The 24,663-nt window shown below is 38.4% G+C and overlaps 3 protein-coding genes across 52 annotated transcripts in view; all 3 read right to left on the minus strand.

The window, feature by feature from the left end:
* neb (nebulin) overlaps positions 1-450 on the minus strand; it is a 66,041-nt gene extending 65,591 nt beyond the window's left edge. For 44 of the 50 annotated variants that reach the window (XM_032529410.1, XM_032529424.1, XM_032529444.1 and 41 more), the window contains exon 1: positions 354-442. The gene's annotated coding sequence lies outside the window, so the exon portion shown is untranslated. Of the gene's footprint in view, positions 1-353 lie in introns of all 50 variants that reach the window. The other 6 variants (XM_032529457.1, XM_032529452.1, XM_032529451.1 and 3 more) reach the window with 2 other exon arrangements.
* Positions 451-4,395: 3,945 nt separating this feature from the next.
* On the minus strand, positions 4,396-12,604 carry arl5a (ADP-ribosylation factor-like 5A). The gene is made up of 6 exons (XM_032529497.1): positions 12,220-12,604; positions 7,830-7,890; positions 6,294-6,441; positions 5,973-6,056; positions 5,258-5,409; positions 4,396-5,047 (listed from the first exon to the last, which is right to left on the minus strand). Exons 1-6 carry the CDS (start codon positions 12,263-12,265, stop codon positions 4,999-5,001), a joined length of 540 nt encoding a protein of 179 aa, XP_032385388.1. The 5' UTR covers positions 12,266-12,604; the 3' UTR covers positions 4,396-4,998.
* A 645-nt stretch (positions 12,605-13,249) lies between these two features.
* Positions 13,250-24,663, minus strand: part of LOC116697891 (voltage-dependent L-type calcium channel subunit beta-4-like) — a 36,633-nt gene continuing 25,219 nt past the window's right edge. The window contains 11 exon segments of the mRNA XM_032529493.1: positions 13,250-15,304; positions 15,838-16,014; positions 16,125-16,220; positions 16,422-16,573; positions 16,721-16,830; positions 16,924-16,982; positions 19,089-19,169; positions 21,089-21,108; positions 21,334-21,418; positions 22,150-22,188; positions 22,191-22,278. Coding sequence (XP_032385384.1) covers positions 15,041-15,304; positions 15,838-16,014; positions 16,125-16,220; positions 16,422-16,573; positions 16,721-16,830; positions 16,924-16,982; positions 19,089-19,169; positions 21,089-21,108; positions 21,334-21,418; positions 22,150-22,188; positions 22,191-22,278 — 1,171 coding nt within the window. The 3' untranslated portion in view covers positions 13,250-15,040.

Genomic DNA, 24,663 nt, shown 5'->3' on the forward strand with positions numbered 1-24,663 from the left:
AAATATAATTCTCTTAGTAAAATAATAAGAGAAATAGGTGAAACAGTTGAGGTATAATGACAAAATAGCCCAACAGGTGTTGCAATTTAAGAGAGCAGACAAAATGGCCAGTCTGCTGTTGAGATTTCAGATATATCCAAAGGTGTGCCTGGTCAGATCTTTCTTGAGTCTTGAAGATCTGTATTGTTTGGTTACTCCTTCCATGTGCTGCAGAGCCTTCACACTCCTTATCCCTCAATTAGCTGTCCTCTTGGATCCAGATGACGGAAGAGATGGAAGTCCGTGCAGATGGAAAACCATGCAAAGCATAGAAAATATTGATATGTGTTCTTTTTTCTCCTTTTCTTGCTTACCAGTTATATCAAAGTTTAATGGTCTCCCAAGCCGCCAAAGCCTCACCAGCTTCCCTCCAGAGAAACGCTGGGCGACAGAACACAGCTGGGATTTCTACCCAGGTTATCATGTGGCCGACACAGCCAATCGGAGGCCAGCGCTCTCAGGTTTCAAATTCTAAATATACGTAAGTGATCATTTTAGAAAGGAGCACCTGTTGAGGCAAATGCATCAGCAGTACAGTTGGGAGGAAGGCAGTGGGGAACGGGTGGGGGCAGGGTCTCAAGAAAACCAGGGTAAACCCTGACTGTTGGTTATGTTGACAAATGCAACAGTTTTTTTGTATAAGGTTTGGAAGTAGGTCTGATCATGGGTATGGATATGACTATGAGCCTACAAGTACATGGCCCCATACATATAAACCACAAATATGAACCAAATAATAGCTATATATATATTTGACTGTATGCATCTCAAAAAAGAATATTTATTATAAATCCCCCGTTGGATTATAGACAAAGCCTGCTAATGAATAATAAATCACCCTGGGCAAGTCTTTTACTTTGGAATGAAGATTGAGGACATCTGTCATGATACATTTAGACGTACTGCACGTGCATATATTTGTAAAGTTTTACGCTTTACAGTGGAAATTGAAATTGAAATTAAATTCAACCTTGTTCCTTTGTGTATCAACAAAACCTTAAAACAATATGACTAATGGTTCAGCTCTAGATGCGGTCCATACATATACGCTGTAGATTCACTTTGTTACAAAATAGACAAAATTCAACCTCTCACAAGTGGCTGATACCTGTGTCAAAAAAGCAACATTTCAAAGCAGTGGATCAGACTGCCACTCAAGTTTCACACGATCAGAGTGCATATAAAGTATCTCACATTCAAAAATACTGTACATAGATAACTATTTCTAGAATACATACTGTAAACCATACATTTGAGATCAAATTGTAGCTATGGTTTAATTCAACACCAGTTTATTAAATATTAAATTAAATTAAGAGGCATATGGCATCAACTGTTAACATGTGGTGCCACAGAACTTAAAACAAAGAATGAAAATTGTATCATATATTTACATTTCCTCTCTTCAGATGATGTGCCTCTATCTCTCTGGTATGTCATCCATTTGCTCTCACTCTTTGTGCCGGGAGCTGGGTGCTACCCAGGGACAAAGATGGACAGCAGCAGCTGAATGTCTCTCTCCCTCTGGAAAGTGGCAATGACCCTCCATTCTGTGATGCAGTGAACGGCTGCTGCTTGGTCCTTTTAGCTACATCACTACAATTTTTATCTAATTTGCGAAACTAAAGAAGTCGTCATGTTTTAAAGGGTGACATATTGAAGCATATCTCATAACCTGGGCATACAAATCCAAACCTATTTACCACCAAGGGACCCTTCAGACAAAAAAAAAAAGGTTTGAGTATATATTAAGCTTCATACTGTATGTGCAAAGGATTTGTCTATGGAAAAACATTAGCTGCTTTACATTTTAAGTTTAGACAGGGTATCACAGACTTTTAATGATTCTAGCAGTCAAGAAAATGACTACCCAATGCCAAGGACATTAAGGGAGAGGGCTACATGATGCTTAGTCACTGGAAAAAATGACTGATGACCAGTGAGACCAGAACATAACAGCTGTGGGATAGGCAACCACAACACAAACACTGCCAATTGTCAAGCTTAGCCAACCAACACCTTAGACAACAATACATTCTAGTGAGGTAAGAGGCCTAAATTGCCCAATTAGTCAGTCATGGAAATACTTTTCAAGAACAGGATAGGTTGTTGATTATGAAAGATTTCCAGATGAACACAAACATCTGCACTGACCTTTCTAGCTCTTTAAGAGAAAAGTGATGTCTCTGGGAAGATCATGCTGGTAACCAAGCCTTGGAATTATCAAATTACTATAATGTTTGTTATCACTTTGCAATTTAGAAAGATTTGATAGTCTGTCCTATGGCACATGTCTTCATTTATCTCAACATGAATTAGACCAGTCCAAAAAGTATGTCAACCAAAGGACTAAACTCTCCATTCACAGCTTTGGGGTGGTTATACTGTGGGACACTATTGTTGACACATCACTTAAAATAAACTGAGAACACACAGGTCTTCTGTCCTGCACTGTGAAATGGTGAAAAACTGGTCCAAGATGGACAGTATTTCCATAAATACTTATGAAGATAAAATTAATGGATGTTGGATGTTTTTGAAATTTTGTTGACTGAGTATTATTTGGGTTTGACTTACCTGCTACAATACCTGGAATGTCTGCTTAAACTGAAATTTAGAAAAACATTTTGACTGAAAGCTACTCACAGATCAGTGTAAAAATCAAAGCAGTGGAGCCAACAACTCCAGTCTGAGGATGTTTCAATTCAATATGAAGCAAATTCACAATTGTGTGAGCTTTAGGAACAATGACAAAAACTTGCATATAACGTGTACATCAGTTAATACATCAGTTAATACAAAGCATATTTTAAATAGCATGAAAAAAGGATAAAATACGCAAAGTAGGGTTGTGCTGATGGACGATATCATTGTCCATCGTATTGGTCGACCGGCATCACGATGGAGATCCACCACCTACTAGCAAAAACACTTGCGTTGGGCTTTGCGCTGTGCCGCACCTTACGTGCAACCTATTTGTAGTGACAGTCTCTCTCTCTGTCTGTCCCCCGTCAGTATAGTAGCTCGCTCTACCTGCTCTGCGCCTCGGTTTGGACACAGCAGTCTTGAGTGAGAGAGAAAAGGCGTTAACATGGAACGCTATCACACTTTCCTTTATCCCCTCATTGGACTAACTTTGTGAATACTACTGTGTGCGTGCATCAATAAGTAAGTCTGATGACGATGTTATCGACGTTATCATTATCCATCACAACGTTTTACTGTAAACATCGTTAACTGACAATTTAGGGGACATCGCCCAACCCTAACGCAAAGGTCCACAAACTGAATTTTCTCTTTGGTGCTTTTAAGACATCTTTTGGTCTTTTCTTATTAGCAGATGACGTTTTGTCAGTTGTCCTAGCAGGGATTTGATCTTCACACACTAGAATTTTACTAAAATATTGTGTTCATTAATTTATATCTCCACTCCACCTATTTTTATTGTTCAGAGTAAATGAGCAGTAAAAAAGTGAGCTAACAGACACTAAAAATAGAACGGATGGTTTGGGTAATAATAATCTGTGGGCATGTTACTTCTACATTATACAGTCATTTGATTCAATGTCAGCGTAAACATTAATATATTAATGCTCACAGTGAAACTGGCTGCTCAAGATTAAAGACATTTCAAGAAGCTTGCTATTCAAAAAGACAAGGCCAGAACAGGTAGTTATCACACAGAATGAAAATATGTAAATGAACCATATTTATGACTAGGTTTAAAGCTGTTGAGTCAGCTGTTACATTCGGCAAAAAGGAAGAAAGTAGCAAACCAAGATGAAAAGATAGTCACAAGACCAAAGCATGGGAACATGTCATAAGGACAAATTTAAGGATAAAGTTAGGGCTGTTAGCTGACCTTGTAAAAAACAACTTTACCACAACAATGGATCTGAGGAGGCAAAGCTATTAACAAAGCCAAGGCCGCGGAGGCACCACAAATGAGTAAAATAGCTTGGCTTTGGTTTGTGTTAGTTCCCATTAATTTGAACTTGATCATCCTACTTATAATCCTACTATGCAGTCCTCGTTATTCTGCTAAACTTTCTTATCTTAACAACTCACTGTGTGCCTGGACTTGGTCTCTTCTTTTCTCCCTGAATCCCTCTGCTGTCTAACTCTGGCTCTCTCCTCTCTAGTCCTGTAGCTTCTGATCATACTGCCTGAAAAGCACCAGGGTCCATGAGCTCATGTGACAAATTCTGCCCTCTAAAAGGACTTAAAAAAAGAATAACTGACATTACAAACAAGAAACTCAACATAGTTCACAATTACACTGAGTAAAGTGTTCAGAAAGAAAAGAGCAATCAAGTGAATCACCTGAAAGAAATAATCATTTATGACACGCTGCAATTCACCTGAAACAGATAAAAACACTTTATTTCACTGATTACTCATAGGGACTGAAAAGAAGAGGGTGTTTTGTGACTTTACCCTCCTTTCTGCACTTTTCAGTCACCATCAACCATCATCATTTGAACATTCTGCTGCAGGCACCAGGTTAAAAGAGAATACTGGACTGTACACACAGAGAAGGGGGCAATAAAAACTGCCACAGCCAGTCTGGCAATACTGCAAGGCCACCGTGGGCTAGAGTCACACACAGCAGAAGAATAAGTCCATGTACAGTTCCATGTCAGACACCCTGCTGACTTCTGTGTTTTGCTGAAAAGAAAACCGTGCACACATTTCAGTTTAAATAATTGGAGTCTCTTTTGTTTTTCAATGTCCTTCTGGAAAGGTCATGTTTGTTGTTCTGAGTTCAGATGTCTTTTGTAAAATAAATTATCACAGAAGAATACAACGTCTTGGCAGCGGTCTGCCCACGTCAGCATCACTGGGAAGACGAGAGCTCCATCCATCAACCGACCTCACCCCCATCCTCATTTCAAGTCAATGTCTGGAGGCAGAGAAAACAAAGAGCAAGGGCGCACTCTTGATCCATGTCAAAGGTCATCATCTCACGCGCAGCCGTGACATCATCCACTCAAGACCCTGGCACAACCTGGAGGTAAACAAGACATTGGGAGAGTTTTAGAGGAACGGGGATGAGGAAGAGAGAGGGACAGGAATGCAGATAGACAGGCATTAAGATGACAGCTCTGTATGTATACTGTATTGCAACAAAATGTTTTCCTACATGAAAACACAGTGGTGTGACTGCACACAAGTCTTTCTACGATCTAATGTAACAAGTAGTAAATGCAGTTCTCACCCCTCCCCAGTGAGGGCGCAGCAGGCCTGGATGTGCCACTGGTGGTCTTTGACAGAGGTAAGCTGAAGGCTCTGGGAGATCTCAGCCACAGACAAGCAACCTTTCACATCCTGCTTGTTGGCAAAGACCAACAGCCCTGCCTTTCTTAAATCCTGGAGGACAGAGACATCAAAAGAGAAGATGGTAAATAAATGTAGATTCGTTCAAAGACAAACATTATGTATGAGGGTACAAACAAATCACAATGTAATTTCATGGAAAATTACTTGTATTGCTTTGAAATAACTAAGTCTTCATCTTAAACAGTGCTGCAAAGATGGGTCACATAAAGTTCCCGTCTGCATTTTTTAATGCTAATTGGCTGTGCATTGTACTAATATGAAACAGTATTAGAGAATGTCGTCTTAAACATAACACAATTAAAAAAACATTTTCCCTTAAAATGTGATTATTTGGGTTTATAGAGCTCTATCAGTGACCTCATTATGCTTTGAAACTGTTTGTATGTGTTGTTTGTTGCGCTAAACGCAACTAACTGGTATTCAATTTAATTTGACCCTTAGTAAGTTTAGTTTATGATAATTTAAAGTAATTTTCCATCAGATGTTGACATTACGTGACATTTGTCTACCCCCAAGACCTCCAACATTTATATCTATAAAAGTTGATAAACTGATGTAATGTAAAAATGTAATTAATTGTTCATAATACTCACTTCATGTGCTAGCATTCTGTAGAGTTCCTCTTTGGTCACTGAGATCCTTTCTCTGTCTGTGCTGTCGACCACCACAATGACAAACTACTCAGAAGAGATGGAGAAAAATAACGGACATTTAATGAAACAGTATTTCATCTCAGCTTTGCAAGACAATGGGCGAGTCTGACATAGTACAGTAGCCATTTATTCATATAGCCCAACCAATGTTAGGTAATTCAGATGAGATATGACTCTTTTTTTTAAGTTAGATGCCATAGGAAGCATCACTATTCTTTATGATTAGATGATTATCAGTGAGTCAGCATAACCTGTTACTACCTCTGTGTTTGTGTAGTATGTATTCCATGATGACCTAAGGGACTCCTGGCCCCCTATGTCCCACATGAGGAAATGGGTGTTGTTGACCACAATCTCCTCCACATTGCTCCCAATCGTAGGAGAGGTGTGCACCACCTCATTCATTGAACTATAACATAGACAATGGGGGGAAAAAAACCTTTAGGTTGTGGGGTAACACAAGCAACATTTACAAAATAACCACTTTGAACTCACATGCACTGACTTCACAGTCTAACCCCCCAACCATCCACCTACTGTGCAATATTTTCTATTTAATACTACTGATAATACTGTGCAATGTTCACTAATGGTGCATCTGTATACTGTGCAATATACAGTGGGGCTCAAACGTTTGGGCACCCCAGGTAAAAAGTTGCATTAATGTGCATAAAGAAGCCAAAAAAAAAAATCTCCAAAAGACATCAAATGACAGATTAGACATTTGTAGAATATGTCACAAAAAGTTAGATTTTATTTCCATCATTTACACTTTCAAAATAACAGAAAACAAAAAAATGGCGTCTGGAAAAGTTTGGGCACCCGGCAGAGTTTACAGCATGCACCGCCCCCTTTGGAAAGCGGAGACCTGACAGTGTCATGGATTGTTCTCAATCATCGTCTGGAAAGACCAGGTGATGTCAGTCTTAAGGTTTTAAATGCCCAGACTCATCTGGCCTTGCCCCAACAATCAGCTCCATGGGTTCTTCTAAGCAGTTATCTAGAAAACTGAAACTGAAAATAGTGGACGCTCACAAAGCAGGAGGCGGCTATAAGACGATAGAAAAGCGTTTTCAGATGACAATATCCTCTGTTTGGAATGTAATTAAGAAATGGCCGTCATCAGGAACAGTGAAAGTTAAAGCAAGATCTGGAAGACCAAGAAACATATCAGACAGAACAGCTCGCAGGATGATGAGAAAAGCAAGTCCAAACCCACGTTTGACTGCACGATCCATCAGAAAGACCTGCAGACACAGGAGTTGTGGTACATTTTTTTGTTTTCTGTTATTTTGAAAGTGTAAATGATGGAAATAAAATCTAACTTTTGTCTAATGTCTAATCTGTCATTTGATGCCTTTTGGAGATTTTTCCATCTTTTCTTGGCTTCTTTATGCACATTAATACACATTTTTACCTGGGGTGCCCAAACTTTCGAGCCCCACTATATTTACTCCACACATCATATCAACCTGTATAGAAAACCATACTTATCTTTTTACATTTATTTGTATATGTAGACAGATATTAGTATATGTAGACAGCGTCTTAGAACTGTGCACCTTACCCCCCCCCCTTTTCTTTTTGCACTGCTTATTTTCTTGCATGTTGTTACATCTCTTTTACGTACATGTTTGCACTGGAAAAGGAGTTGCTTTTAATCTCATTTTACATGTGTATAATGACAACAAAAGGCATTCTATTCTATATCAATGTATTATACATACTATGGATGGATAAAACAACAAGGATGTATAAAGAAGCTTACTGATAGTGCTATGTGCTATGGATACTTACAACTGGTAAAGAATTGTGGTCTTGCCGGCATTGTCCAGGCCCACAATAATAACTTTGTGCTCTGAAAGGCAATAAAAGACACAAAGAATTCACAAAGCTAACAGTGACATCAATATGTGTAAACTTAGCTAAGAAATCTGTTTAAAAGATGTCTTTTGATGTGGAACTGCATTGAGCGATTGAAATAACAGCCCTTTTGTGTTCAGTATTATCCTTCAGTACTAAACACATAAGTAGCATAACTGAGACATTGTGGTGCTGTACAGTAACTGTACACTTTCACAGCTAGATGACAGCAAGATGAGTTGGAGGGTTGTCTTAAGCAAACTTGTACAATGAGGCTGAACCCCAGGCTGGGACAACTGGGACAAATTGCTACTCGGCTGTCAATACACTAAGGTGACAAGTCAATCCTATAATAAGCACAACGATAAGATAAAGGTAAAGGACACAAGGTTACACGTGAGTGATCCAAGTTGTCTCCTGCTGCTATGGTCTAAAATCATCTGGCCTAAGGACTACAGTTGAAAATTTGCCGGCTGACTAACACTGGCACATTTTACAGAAATGTTGATGTGTACTTTCCTTTATATAAAATAAAGTCCTGGTTGCTTTTGCAACATTATATTCAGCTTCAACAGCACTAAAGGCTCTTTTTAAATGTAGAACTGAATTATATTGCCATGTGACAACACAGAAGACAGATGAGGAACAAAGATTGTTTGGGGTTTTTAGTCATGGCCAAATGGGTAGTCAAGAGAAACTAGACCATGACAGAAAGACATTAAGCCCACATTATCTACACTTTTTTTTGGATAGTTTTTTGTGAATTTTTGGCCTTTATTTTTGACAGGACAGCTGAAGACACAAAAGGGGAGAGAGGGGGGAATGAAATTCAGCAAAGGGCAGGTCGGAGTCAAACCCAGGCCCGCTGCGTCGAGGAGTGAACTTCTAAATATGGGCACCCGCTCTGCCACCTGAGCTATCCGGACGCCCTACATTGTTATTTTACTATACATTTTTTAAGTATGGCTTATCAGAATGACCTTCATGTTCTTGTCTACAAAAAGCCTGGCAACCACACAACAAACACATAAAGGCTTGTAGATGAGGTATGCATGTGTCGTCTTGATGATTAAAGCATACAGTGCAATGGCTCTAATACTGATTTTCAGATATTGTCCTGAATCACGTCAGTTTTTACATTTTGTGAGCTTGGAGTTCTCAAGTATATCTAATGTAGCTGTGTATTGGTGCTTTGAAGGAAAAAGTGGTAAAAGGGATTTCAAATTTATTTTTGCCAATGTTTTGAGTTTCCAAGTAGCCATGCTATTCCACTTATGGCTAAAGTGTTGTAGGTCTGTTCAATATTATTACCAACTATATATTTGCAGAGCCTGTCATAACTTTCTGCAACAGATTAATCCAACCAATTTATTCAGCTACATGGAAGGCCCAAAGTGTGTTTTAGGAACTTAGGAATGCACAAAGCAAAAAAACAGTGAAGTAAGTTTGATGGAGGTTTGGCCAAACACAGGTGCCACCTTAATTCTCAAAGATAGGGTACTTCCTAACAAATCACAACTTCAGCCTGTTGAATGAGACTGGTTCTTAAGATTTGCATACTGCTATGCCTAAGAGCCAGTATACTGTGTATAAAAATATAAACTGTTGTTTTCAAGGACACAGGTCTTTTTTCAACAGAGTGATATGAAACAGATTCATAAATGTAAGAATGAAGAAATGGACAGCAATCCACTGCAGCCTTTTACAGAGAGACAGTGTAAGATAGTGAGTGAGTCATAAGATGTGCCACATGATTTAATGTCTCTTTATTTGATTGTGAATAAAAAGAGTATTTTTTTCTGTTTGTGGACTTTCTATAAATTTACAGCTGAAACGATTAATTGATTCATTGTCAACTTTAAATGAATTGACAACTATTTGGAGAATCGATTAGTCCGTTTGAGTAATTTTTTTAAGACAAAGGGTAACATTTCTTTCATTCCAGCTGTACAATGTGAATATGTTCTAGTTTCTTCTCACCTCTGTGAAAGTAAACTGAATATTTTTGACTTGTGGACAAAACAAGAAATTTGAGGACGTCATCTTCGGCGTTTGGGAAACACTAATTCACATTGTTCACCATTTTCTGACATTTTATGGACCCAAACAACTAATCACTCAATCAAGAAAATAATCAACAGATTAATCGACTATGGAAATATTTGTTAGTTGCAGCCCTATGTAATATCAAGGCAGATTCCAGATATATTAGAGTTAAGAAGTATTGTTGGACTACACATTTTACAAAGCTTCCTGTCTGGAGTACAACTTAAAATTTAGTGAAATTACAAAAAGTCCACAACCAGTGTGAACGCTGTCAAAAATCAATTTTCAGTTAGATAAAACTTGATCTACGTATGTTACCACATACTGTTAGGGTACAGTTGTTATAAGTGAAACTAAAACTGCAGGAGATAAAAAAAGGGCCTTTATAGGTTTATAAACCTAGACAAAACACCTGTGAAGGAGTTATTTCATCAAAAACATAACTGACTGCATGTATAGACATAACACACAGCTCACAACACTATCTTCAGTGTTTGAAGGTCACGCGTCAGTCTTGCGCAGCTGGAAGAGGCTACAGTAAAAACAAAAGTCTCGTTAGAACTAAAGAGGTCACGCAGGTGCTAGCTAAGCAGCTTGCATATATTCTAACTCAACGAACAGTAAACATGCCTAACTGCGGGCGGTAAAGTGCCTACAAGGGTTTTCTCCCACAATCAAAAGTTGGTCTGCAACCAGGGTTTAAAATTAACTAGTTTTTGGTCCACCAGCTAAATGTTCAAATTTTACCAGCCACCTAAGTTTTTTCTTTGGCTGTAAAACTTCCAGCCACTTGTATATTTTACCAGCAATTGGTTTGTAGATAGGGCTAATTTTGAACCCTGTCTGCAACTATTGTTTTTAATATTATTATTATATTGTTATTTTCTCTATGAATTATTTGGTTTAATAAACGTCTGAAAATAGTCAAAAATGCCCAAAACAATTTCCTGACATCAATTTAAAGCGAGGTCTTTAAATTGCTTATTTGTCTGACCACATGTACATAACCCAAAGACAGACAAGCCCATTCAAGAGGGTAATTAGCAAATTTGAGGTATTTTTGCTGGAAAGTCTGTGCTCATTATGTTGAATAGACTTTGCTACTATTGCCTTGAAAGCATTTTTAACATTTAACAGTTATGAATATGGATAACTACATTTGTAATGTCTAATCACATGTCCTCCTCACTGTGAATGAACTTCTGTTGTTCCACTGGGTTGAATCAATCAACTGGGGACAGCCATGGTAAGACTTCCAGAGACTTGGAAGTGCAGCTGGGGGCTAGATCCAGGGGTTACAATGAAAGTCTTACAGACTCCTGATGGATGGATGCATGCAAAACGGAGCAGAGCTCTGAGATGATCTAACAGAGGACGGTGCTATTTGATGACTAAAGAGACAAAGATGGCAACAGCAAATAATTACAACTTTTTACATTTACATCAGAGAGCAATAAGTTCAAAAGGCAATTAAATGCCTCTAAGACTCTATATTAACAACAATACTACTACTACTAATGTATTTGGGCCCCAATCTTGTTCACAGCTGACACCCTGATCTACTTTGTAGTTAGGACAAACTTAAACTGGATAGTGAACATTGTAGTTCTCCCTGTTTTACAGAAGACAAGCCAAGTGTGAAGGGATTTTGGGTTATCTGTATTGCAGACTTTACACCGATAAGGGGATGTGATTACAGTGGCAGTCAACGTGATCCACTCTGAAGTCGTTCATCGATCCTTATTGGCCCACATTCTGCTGATGTGGCTGCCTTCAGTCAAGGGAACTCAGAAAAGGATCTTTATAATGTCCCAGCCTTCAGTGTGGCATCTCTAGTCACAACACCGGGGCTGAACGCTGGACCGTACGTTGGAACTCATGTTACAGGGGTTTTTGCACCGAATCTGTTTACTGATTCAAGATCACTTTACAGGGATCGACTTGGTTTCACTTAACCTTTGCTCCATCCCCAGTGAGCATAAATAATCTAACACGAGCGTTGAATGAATGCCGAAACGTTGAGCAGTTTACGCGTAACGACATTATTCACCACTTCGCTAGCTAATACACGAAAACAACAACGTAATCTAGCGTATATACATACACAGCGAACGATATTATGATAACAATATAATGCCTATATATTGTCATGTGTAGAAAGCTGTTTCCCAGGCTAGTATGAACGGAGCAGACCTGTCTTTCAAAGTGGGCCTTCTCTGGCCAACGAGCTCCCATTTCTTCGACAATACCATGAAGAATGACAGGGCACCTTTCTTACCTTGATGGTTAAAAAGCCTCCATAGTTTTGTAAATAGTATTCCCATGGCTGACGATGCGGTTTTTTGATGCCAGACTGTAAGAATCCGCTGTAACTTAGCTAGCTAGCGTTGATGCTATTCGGTGCTATCAACTTTACCTAGCTAGCTAGCTAGCTAACTACAGAGACGAAGAGCTGTCAAGCCTTTTAAGTACAACCGCCATACTTGTATGAATTAATCTTAATTATGTCGCTCCCGCAGGATGTACATTTGAGTATAGCTAATGGTTAATGTGTTGCCGAAAACCAAACCAGAACGGTGACCACTGTGGAAAGCTGGCTGGCATCAGCTGGCTGTCGTGAAATGCGCTGCGCTAGTTAGCTGTCAACCGTGCGCATGCGTACTTGCACAGAACTTTGGTACAGTAGATACAAAATTGGTTAAAAGTACAATACAGTTAACAGTCAAACAGGAATTTGCTAATCTTAGCATACTTTTTGGAAGACAATATATTAATATACTGTATATATATATATATGTATATATATATATATATATATATGTACATATTGCAGCAAAATAGAATCAAATCACGTAGAATAATCATACTGTAATAATTGTCCTGATTATTTTCATGATGATTTTCATTTTTTTTATTATAGTAAATGATTATATTGTGTTGAAAAGATTAGTCAATTCATCAATTAGTCAACCCGCAAAAAAATGCCAGAAATACTCTGATTCCAGCCATTCAAAAACAGGAATATATGGTGGTTTTCTTCTATGATGTACACATCTTCTGTACACCTTTGAATTTTGGACTGTTGATCAGAAACAACAAGACATTTGAAGACATCCCCAGAAGCCATAGACTGCCTTAAGCTCTGGGATAATTCAATTTTTCATCTTATACCCAAACAATTGATAGATTCATTGGAAGAAATACTTTATATCAGCCTGTATTATAGTTTTGAAGTGTTCACAAAATATGAAGAAATAAAGTAAACCAACAGGTGTGTTCGTTTTTTTAACAAAAAACAGTGCTATCCATACAACAACATAAGGGCAGTTTATTTCATTACAATTGTAAAATGACAGTGCACACAATTCTCTAATCAATGCATCATTCTCTCACTCTTTACATTGTTGCTTTAGAGTTGTGAAACAACAACAATAAAAGCCACTGTATGTGGCAGATACGAGCAGAAGTCTCCTTGTCAATCTTCCTTTTCCAGAATCATTCAAGCACAATGGGGTCTCTGGCCTATGAACGGAGATTTTTAACAAATATTAGATTACAAGATAGGACGGAAAAGATATATGTAATTTAAAGGTGTATTATCTGGCAGCACATAAGTGATTTAATTTGATTATAAAAAAGGCAGCTGGTCAAAGATATTGTAACAAATGTAGCGCAGTCTTGCCCAAGTGCTTTCAGATCATTTTCATTCATTAGGAGTCTTTAATTAAACTAAAATTGAATACATTGAAAAAGGTTATAGCTGGAAAATATGGACATGGTGGCCTGTTGAATTGCTACTTAATTAAAATATTATTTAATACCATTGTTACTTTCTTTCAAAAAACCTTTAATAATTAAGTTAGATGGAGGAAATATGTCAAAATATATTTTTTGATCAGATGTTGAAAGGTTTATGCAAGGCTTTAAAAGAAGAAATCAATAAAATGGAATGAATCTAATGAAAGTGGAATTTTCAATAGATTGAAATTAATTAATGCTTCTGTCCTTCAACTATTTTTACTGTTACACATGGAAGCCCTCCATTTAAATCACTCACTAAAATGCTATTCTATCTATTCCAAATGACGTCCTGCAAGTATGTGAGTGAGCTGATAAACGCATGGCAAATGAAAATACATGCTGGCTTGACCATGCTAGTGACTCCTAGTCCTGAAAGTGTCAGTTACTTATGTTAATAACTTTTTTGAAACAACTAAATCATAGAATCTCTTAACAACTCAACATAACGCTCAGAATCAAATTCCCATCAGATGGGAAATAAACGCTACATCTGTCAGCACACTTCTAGGTCTGAATGACCTCTCATTCCTGAGGTTTGGAGCTTTGAAGTGAAATAGTATCTGCATGCTTTTTATATTTCTGTCTTGATATGGTTAATGTTAAATATGACATTAAGAAATAACAAAAATAGGGCACAGAGAGCTACTGTATGAACCCTGAAAAGAACACCACCACACCATCCATGTCACTTCAAAACAAAATATGTAAAACTCTGGCTTCCACTGGATTTATTACACTCACATCGCAGACAATGGTAAACAAACTTAAGAAGCATTAAAGATGCATTATGCTCTTCTTCTACCTGCTCCTGGATGCGTGCTAATCATCACCTCTAGTGCTGTGGGGCACTGGCTTGAGGCAGGTAGTAACCAGTAATTACAGTCCTAGCTGCATGCTACAGTAACAGCTGAGATGGTGGGGAGGATCCAGAAGAGCCTAAGTCGCACACTATCACCTGCTAGTGTACTTCACTCACAGGCCGCATTTGCAGCATGTTCAGATCAGATCCAGCTTGATCCTTCCCTTGGAAACATAACTTTTCTGCTCTTGTGCTACTTTTATTCCCCGTCCCTTCCCTTGTTCACATCAAAGCAAGAGCAGGATTCTTAATTTTTTTGTTTCAAATGCTCCTATGGCAGCAGCCAAAGGGAAAATGAGGTTCTACACATCGACACAAAGTTGTTACAGTCCAAATGAGTGTAGTAGTTTCATTATCTTACAGCAAAGCTGCCTCAACTCTTATGTCCAAGGTGGTTAGAGAAAGATAGGCCTACACTTTCTTCACAGCAGGCCACAGCTCAGTGCCGGTGCCTGGAGTCCTGGCTGTAGCCTCCTGGGGATCCTCGGTTACGATGAGGCTTGTATGAAGCCTGGTAGGGGTCCTGGTAGTCCTCTTCCACCAGTGGTGAGTGGTCCCGGCTGTGCTGTGACCCAGAGGACAGACGGTTGCGATTTTTCCGTGCCCGTTCATTATGGTAGTTCTCATCGGCAGGCATCAGGCTGCGACGTTCAACAGGTGAAAGGTCTGTTGTTGTGTGGTTGCTGTTGCGGTTTCTTTGGGCCTGTTGGAGAAAATACTGATTCTGTACAGTGTTTTGCTTTGTTAAACATTTGAAATATCCGTTTAGCAGCAACATTAGTAAATGATACACAATTGGCAAAAGGTTTGTAAAGTATAGCCATTTTTACATCTAACGTCCTAGTTGCATCTATTGTAAACAAATGTCGATAAAAGCACCATATTTAATGACATAAAATTAATTCTTGTAGCTTCCTCATCGCTCTAAATAAAACAAAGATCAAAGATCAGTAACTTCTGAAGGTTTGAATTCAGTTAGGCACAATGGAGTCAGTGGGTGAAGTTTCAAACTTTCAAAGAAATTCAGAATAACACGGTCCATTTGTCCACTGCCAATCCATATGGCTCTCAGCTTGGGCTTTAAGTTGTACTACATTTATCAGAGGCATTTTAGCATGTGTTTAACAGGTGAGCAATATAACACACACACAAACAATGCAGAGTTCAGACTTGAAATTAATTACCAAAGGAAAATCATTCAAGACATTTTCTTATTTTTTTATTTGACAAGTTCACCTGAATTGCAGCTGGATATGGGGAGAGAGCAGTGGAACCCAGATTGCGTCCCAGCAGGGGGTTGAGTGGCGTGCTAAGAGAAGTGTGTGTAGCACGCCAGTATGCCTCCAGGTACTCTGCCAGGTGTTCACACGCATCTTCCAGCTGGTTCTCATCCAGAATGATATCAAACATCTCCTGAAGGGGGAGAGAGGAAAGTGTAGCTTCACCACTGGAAAACTAAGTAGCTGCTGCTTGTTTTGTGCTGCGTTATTTAAGATTCAAAAAGGTGTTTAAAATTCACTCACAGAAGGACACTGTGCTAGTTTTTCCGCTGCAACAAGCTGCACATTCAAGTGTTTGCTTTGAGATTTCCCTCTTGATTTGATCAGCCGCTGGAGGACCTATGGAAAGCAAATGTTCAAAAGAAAAACACAGGGAAATATCTCCAATTATGGAATACTGACTACAGTGGGCTTGGGTTACCAAGTGTAACAGTTATGCCACTGCCTGGTGCAGTGCGCAGTGTTAATCCTCAATTAACGCATGTGAAAATCAACAAAGTTTAATAGACGGCTATCTAGTATCTAAGCCTTCAATCTTACCTTAGGTGAGGACACTTTAACGTGAACAATAATGGGTGCTAATGAGGTCTTGATGAGCTGTGCTGGATGGTTAATTGTGTCTGCATCCAACACTACCAGCTGTAGAGACCTGGCCAGCTCAAAGATCCGTTCTATTTCACTCTGAACTTCCGCTGCATAAAGACAACAACAAATAGCAGGAAAATTATGAACAATATGAACAACAAGGAACATGAAGGTTACAGTATTACAAAACATTCACATTCTCGACACCTACAAGACATGCACATCATTGAGTGGAACAGTTCCTGTGGTTTTACCCAGGCTGGAGCGGGTGTTGGATCTTTCAATGATGGCCCTCTTACTGGGGTTGTTTAGTACTGACCTCTTGGCCAATGATATGTCAGCGGTTACCCTTGTGATGGATATTCTGAAACAACACAAAACAGACATGTCAGACAGAGCAAACTGTCAGGAGGATGAAGCACTGTACGACAGGCGCTGCTTTGCTTTGACTGCTCACCTCCCGTCAAACCTGTGCTTCAGGAAGTCAAACAGAGCCTTCTGCATCATATCTGTCACCTACAGTAATGGTTATGGACGAAGGCCGAGGACACAGAATAAAAAGGGAAGAGGAAGGAGAAGAAGAATATTAGGTAATTAAAGGTAGATTAAGGGAAGACGTCAAGGACAAAATATGCTGTCAGGCATGTTACAAGTAAACAAAAGAGATGTACAGCATAAACATCCTCACATCTACTAGATATGCTATGAAGCAGCAATAAAGTGGAAGTGGACTCTTATTATGCATTCTGATGCTGTCCATTCAGGCTGCTGCAGAACTACACACTTGACCAAGCAATATGTCTACAGTTCGCACAGTTTCTCTCTTTCCGGCTCTTCGCTGAGTGAATGCTGGCAACATTAAATAACGTGATTAAGAGCTACAATAAGAAGTGTCACAAAGACCCATGCACAGGTGAGGAATCTGGGCAATTGCACAGTGCAGCCTCCAATTATAGCTTTTCCTGATGAATATAACTGCCAGTCCAAGGCCTTGAATTGAAAAAGATATTCAAGGTGAATTTGCTTTTGTTAAGAAAGTCATCCTTAAAAGGCCGACAGTCATCCATTTTGACCTGAGGTGTTTGACTAGAGGAAATGAATACATGGATACATGAGTCTAAACAGACAAAGCTCGGTGTATAGGCTGTTGTCACTCGGATTTGTTCAAATGAGCTTGACAGTGACAGAGGGACAACAGGGGTAGCTGAAACACAGCAGTAGATGGAAATGAATGCTATTAAAATGTCTACTGATTTTGGGGATCCAAAAGGTGATTAATTTCCAACTGCACTCAAGTAATGTACATAAGTACAATTTTGTACATTACATCTTTCTATTTCATGCTACTTCATACTTCAATTCCACAGGAAAATGTTGTTCATTTTACTTCCACTACATCTATCTGACAGCTACAGATTGTAGTTAATTTCTATTTTAGAGACTATTTTACATATAAACATATGATCCATTTATAAAATATGATGAAGCATTACGGATTAAACTACCCAACAGTATATAACATAGCGATTGTACAGTTCAACCAGCAACATTAAAACTCTGATTGTATACATATTAGATTAGTAATACATCAGCTTTGATAATCCAATTATCCAATATATAATAATATAACACTGCCAAGGGCCATTATGCTGCCTAACCAGTACTTTTATTTTTGCATTGTGCAGATCATACTTCTGTACCCTTCATTAGTGTATGCCCTGTTTTGAATGCACAGCTTTTACTTGTAATTGAGCATTTGTGGCATAACATTTAAGCAAAGGATCTGAATACTTTGTCCACCAGTGTAACTACTCTTCACACAAGCTTGACACCATGAGCTTTATTATTTGTAGAACTAAATTGCTGTCTTGTATTGATTCAGGAACAATGAGCTGAAAAGGTGTCGGATGTGATTAATAGCTAAAAAAAACCTCTCTCTACTTTTATTGAAACACTAAACGCCATTCAGTCACTCATCTCATTCCAAAACCTTAGTAGCAGTACACATTATTCTCCGTTTCTAATTTCAAACCGTGCTCCACTTTTTCAGACCGATGCAGTTTACCCAGAAGGTTGTTACCATGGCAACACCAGAATGGGAAATGAAGACTGTGATTCCATGACAACTGACTCCGGCTAGCCTCTTTCACCTCTTTGGCCTCCTTTATTGTTTGCCCTGTGATTCCAATGGTCACCGATAATCAGTGAGCACTTTCCATTTTAATGTTGTTTCTCCATTTTAACTTTTAGCCCTTTAGGAATTAGCCATGGTGGGAAACACAAGAACCTTTGACATGATGCAACATCAAGGATTTAGTCAGCTTGGCTAATAATAGATGCAATGCCACTTTGAGTAAAATTATGTCAAAGAGGGAACATGCCAGTTATCTCACCTAAATCAGAGCTGCAAAAATCTTTGTATTGGGACTTTTTAATTAGAAAAAGTGAACCTCTTTGTCTCACACAGAAAATGTGTCTTTATATGCAAGTGCACTAGAATATTAGGTATTTATTTCATTGGTTCAAGTTGGCTAAGTAATGTAAGGATGAAGATATTTCAGTTGTGGCTGTGAGAAAGAGGCTGAGTTAGACAACTGGAGGAGCATCAGTAGTGTGTTCTACCTCGTAACCTTTCAGGGACGGTCCCACCAGGACAACCGGCCTCATGGAGGGAACCACGTCATATGGAGGGATGTGCTCAGCCTGGAGGGGTGGGCACAAACAGACAGCCAGGATGTAATACTGGCAAATGTTTCTCTAAAGAAACCAATCACTCTTCCACGCTATATCAATGTAAATGGAATGAGGCTTTAAAGCAATGCTCCATTATTGTATAAATCCAATGTTTTTATTTCATGATTTTCAGTGAATGTAAACAGTGATGATTTAAGCTATAGACATTTCATCATGTGACATGAGAACAGTCTGCAGAGTAGAGTCTGACTCAGATGCATTAACTTAATTTAATTAATTTGATATAACCCACTGACTTTGGTTGGACAAAATCAAAGTGGCTCACATGAAGTCAATGATGTTCAGTAAGGTTACAATTATAGATTCCTGATTTCTGTGAACATTCACAGTTAATATTAATAGGGCTGTAACGATATGGATATGCGGTGGGAGAAGGCAGAATCGCGACACATCCCTTCCAACCCTTATCCTTCTCGTCCAAATATCCAATTCTACCACATCTTTAAATTACTAGTAGTCTTTTTGGTGCCTTATTCCTGTTTTGTCTGGTAAATTTAGCTAACTGTACAGACGGCTAAAAGCGAAAGAGGGGGCACCGCTAACGGAGGTGTAACGTTACGAGTGGCCGCTGTTCTGACTCGGGTGTCTGGGTCTGTTTCCCGACGGTTCAGTAAACTGGCGTTAGCGTCCTTAGCACCGGAGTTAAGTGCTAACCGGGATGGCTGCTAGCTGGCTGGGGGCTGACTGTGGAATGGATGTGTCCGCGGACCCGGGCTGTTGTCAGCTCTCATCACGACTGAAGGAGACTGCCAGGAGACTGACAAAAGACAAGGGTGTGCTAGCTAGCTAGCTAGCTAAATTACCGTTAAATACAGTTAACTTTATTGATGAATTTGTGGGTTAACTAGCCCAGAGTTGTTAGCCGTGGTCAAAACAATCATATTAAATATATGAGGGTGTTGGACGGTGTCGTAATCTTACGTTACCTACCAAGAATTACATTAGCATTAGCATTAGCTACTTGTCAAGCAGCGCCTTTACAGTAGGCACCAAAGCACTTTTCCTCTTCGTTCCCCCTACAGATTGGGAGCGGAATTGTTACCATTATTCTTATGGATCGTTCCAACAAAATCCTCCAACTCTCTTTATGGAACAATTTGGAACAATTTGAAACAATTTGAAACAATTTTGGGAACATTGTTTTAAGGTACAATAGAATCTTCGGTGTTAAATCGATCAACATTGAAATCAATCAATATCAATAAATAGGTATCTGTTGTATTACTGTGTTGCAAACTGGGATGTAATCAATGACAAAACAATGCCATGTGGCAGAAAAAATGTTTTACGTTTACCGAGGAGCCCCCCCCCCCACAAAAAAGAGTCAAGGTTTGAATCATATATCAAAAATCGTGAATCGAACCAAAGTTTAGTGTATCTTTACAGCCCTAATTAATAGTAATAAAAACAATTGTTACTATTTTGTTAAGGTTATTAGGTGTTGTTAAGCGTTAGTCTTTAAGAAGGTGCATTCTTTCATTCAAAGTCAATTTTGCAGGAGAAAACGTGGCTTTTAAACAATACTAACATTTATGCAAATACAGATGTTGTTAAAATGACTAGTAGCAGTTTCCCAAATGAGCAATCCATTTTAGTGTGTTAAGAACTTGATTTTGATTAAGTTTAACTGTCACAAAAATTGCATGTTGATTAAAGGCACGATATGTGGTCTAAATGTTAAAGAAGGGTAGCCTTTTAAAACTCACTAACTTAAAACTCAGTTACCACTCTTAACCTACCTTTAAGGGACCTTAATAGACCTTTAAAAAGTAATTATTTAAAGAAATCAAGTTATGCTTTACATACTTTAATTTATTCCCTATAAAGTGGGCAAATACAGAAATTAATGTGTAAATTGTCATGCTCACCACTTTCTGTTTCTGTTTTCCTGAAAAAGAAAAGAAAGATCAGGTGAGTAATTATATTCTGGACTGGGACTATACATGAAATTATATCAGGTATTGTAAAGCATCAAATGTTACTGCAGCTGAATGAATACTACTTTTATACAGACACAAATACAGAGCAGAAACCAAGACAAACAATTCCCTCTGTGGATCTGACGACAGCGTTTCCTCTTAGACCTAGACAAGGCCGTATCTGTGGGACCAACCTGCAGAGTTGGGGTTTGGCTTGAATGTACCCGACACCATTTCCCCCAGACTTGAGGAGGAATTCCCACTGGACTTACTGCTATGATGACGGCAGCAGCGACCAGAAAGAGAATAGTGTTAATGTAAAATCCAGCAAGATGTCATCCGTAAAACACCACTGACCCCTAGGAATCAGGTAATTATACAGCCCCCACTCCCTCATATTCAAAAATAAATTAAAGGATTACAAGGACCGGTGGGAACCATGCAGAGAATTGTGTTCAGCAGTGTATATTATTACTTGGACATAAATAACAGAATAAAACCAATAACAGTATTTTTTCTTTTCTTTAATATGGTCCCCTGGGAGAGTGTTGAGTTAGCTAGAGCTAAATTAAAATGGTTCATGGCTGAAATAAAAGAGAATACATTGAGTTTGGATTAATTTAGATGTGACTCAGCTGTAACTAAATGCATTTTTGGTTAGTTTTCTCTCTAGATCTCTGATGGCCTTGCTGGTTGAAACACATCACTGCATCTAATGGAAAATTCTGTGGTGGCCATGATCCAGACCCACCTCTGAGAGGTTGGACCACACAACACCGCTTGGCTTTCATCCACTTTACTTCCTCCCTATCTGCTGGCTCAAGTCCAGGTTTTTTTTCCTCTCCCTACCGGGGCCCCCTCCCCTCCAAAACCCTCCCGGAAAAACCCCCAAATCTCTTCACCCTTTTTGATCCATGTGTCCCTTTTCTACACTTTTAGATGGGTTTTGCTGGGTGATTCCTCCAACCCCCTAACCCTCACATCCCAGTACTCCTCCTCTTTCTCCCCTGGAAAGGGCCTCTCTTCTGTTCCTGCGGAAATTTGGGTGTTTTTCCAGCTTCAGAGGGCTCGGGATGAAACCAATGTCGCAGCCTTCTTTCACCAGACGGCCGATCCACCAGTCATTGGGGTTTTTACTTCCCGGGAGATTGGAGGAATTTAAAAGAAAACCCGGGGGTTTTTATAAACTTGGGGGTGAAAAAAACCCCCAAAGGGGTTTTTTTAAAATTTGGGGGAAATTTTTTTGGCAATAATTATGGGCCCTTTAAATCCCAAAAATTTCACTTTATTTTGGGAATATTTAAAAAATAAATCCAAAAAAATTTCCTTACCAAAGAATGAAAACCACAAACCGAAAGAATAGGGTTTCCCCATCCGCATTGGAAAAACCCCCATGCCTACCACAAAAATTATTTTTTTATTTTTATTTTAAAATTTTATCCCCACATTTTACCTTTTGCACCAGTCTAAGAAAATTATTTTAACTTGCTGATTTTCTTTCTACAAAATTTCTATTTGAAGTTGAAGGGAGATTTCAGTGACCTTTTCCTTATTGGGTTGCATATGATAATAATAATAATAATAAAAATTTATAATTTGAAACAATTTTTGCTTAAAGAAAATACTGAAAAAGCATCTCTTTTGAAAAGTTGTTATACCATTATACCAAAAGGTTTTGGGTTCCATTTTGCTAAAATTTTATTTTAGACAATAAAGATATTTAAAAATGAACACTTGACCTGAGAGCAAGGGCCATGGCCCACTACCATTATTTTTACTGCAATCGCTGTCCAGAAAAAGCAAAAAAGGGGGATAAAGCTCCCGAAAGCTTTTTAAACATACCTTGTTGGGGACAATTTTTGCCCCAACTTTCTTTTTTTCCCCTAAACCCTTTTACCCGTGCTTTTAAACCAATATTGGGCAAAAATTTTTTTCAAAATACTCAAAAAAAATGGGGAAAAATGCACATTAAAAATTCCCCTGACAAAAAGGTAAAATCCCTTTTCCCATAAAAAATTTTAAGTAAGGTTGAAAGCTCCAGAAAAAGGTTTTTAAAAAGACTTGCGGGTTTAGTTGTTTTTTTAAGATCTTCTGCTGATTTTAATTTTTACCCCGTTTGGGTTTCAGGTCGTCACCTTCCTAAATAAACGCCTAAATCTTTTTTTTTTCCCCCTTTTTTTAACACAAAAAAATAACCAAAAACTGAAATACTTTGATTAGGCAGTTTACTAAAAAGGGGTAGAAAACACATGACCTGTTCAAATGAGAATGAAAAAATGTTTCCCCGAGGTTTCCGCACCATTTGGGGAAATTTTTTGGGAAGAAAAAAACTTTTTTTTCAAAAATGACCCTTTGGGATTTTTTTGGGAAAGGGGAACCCCATTGGGAAATTTTAAACCCTTTCCCTTTTTTTGAAGCTTTTAAGGGTTTCCATGTTAATTTCCGGTTTAAATGTTTCCCCGGGAAATAATTTTTTTTATCTTAACCATCCCGCTGCCAGCCAATCAAAAAAAGTATTTTCTTTGGCACAATAGGGGGAAAAAGGGGATTGCTTACATGATACAATCCCAAAGCCAAATTTGGGTTTTACCCCCTTTGTAATTAAGAAAAAATTTAAATAAAAGTTTTGTTTCCCAAATAATTTTAAAGGGACAAAAAGTAAAAGTACCATTTTGCAGAAGGGGTCTTTCAGAAAAATACTGGGATATACAGGGCTAAAATGAAAAATTAGTTAGCGTTAATGTGTGAAACACTTTTGTACAGTTGGGAAAAGGGAGGCTTTTTTGGAATACTTCTCCCCGTAATTAAAAAAAAAATAAAACTTGGGTCTTCTGGCAACCACCCACAGCCTGTAGTGCATTTTCAAAAATCCACGACTCCCCCGTTTTATATTCACCAATCCGGGCCAAGGAAGGTTTCTAACTGGGGTGTCAATCACTGCTCGCCAAAACCAAAATTTACTTAACCCCCCCTTTACTAAAAAAATTTGGGGGTTAGCGAAGGGGGGGGGGGCTTAAATTTTGAGTTTAAATTCTTTTTGGGTAAATTCTGGATCTTAAAAATCCATCTACAGCACCTTTTTCCCCAAATCTTATCTTTTTCCATCCTAAACTAATACTACAACCCAAAAAACAGCTTCAAATTTTTTTGGTTTTTAAAATTTTAGGGTTTTTAATCGAGCTGTAAATCAAATAATAACTAATGTTTATTAAAACATGTCTGCAGCAAAAAAATTTCCCTATTCGTTTCCGAAAATTTTAAAGAGTAAAGGGCTAAATAACCAAAAGGGGAAAAACTAAAGTAAAGTAGAGCATGTCAAATTTTACTCAAGTCATAATTTTGTAACTGTACTACTGCAAAGGAACTATGTTTTAGTAAAATAATTTCACATGCTCATGTGCTGTGAATTTTCCCGTTGGGATCAATAAAAGGGGTTTTTAATTTTTTAACCCCTTTATTTTTTGAAACCCAAAAAAAAGGGGGCAAATTTTAATTTTGGGCATTTCCGTGCCCAGGTTTAGCAT

Source organism: Etheostoma spectabile, chromosome 11 (assembly GCF_008692095.1).
Source record: "Etheostoma spectabile isolate EspeVRDwgs_2016 chromosome 11, UIUC_Espe_1.0, whole genome shotgun sequence".
Lineage (NCBI taxonomy): Eukaryota > Metazoa > Chordata > Actinopteri > Perciformes > Percidae > Etheostoma > Etheostoma spectabile.

Bases quoted from the DNA above. Each gene is read 5' to 3' on its own strand.
- arl5a (XM_032529497.1), bottom strand. From the start codon at position 12,265: ATGGGAATACTATTTACAAAACTATGGAGGCTTTTTAACCATCAAG. The intron at 7,891-12,219 runs GTAAGAAAGGTG...ATTGCCTTTCAG, and splicing joins GAGGCTTTTTAACCATCAAG to AGCACAAAGTTATTATTGTG. The intron at 6,442-7,829 runs GTAAGTATCCAT...TCTATGTTATAG, and splicing joins ACCACAATTCTTTACCAGTT to TTCAATGAATGAGGTGGTGC.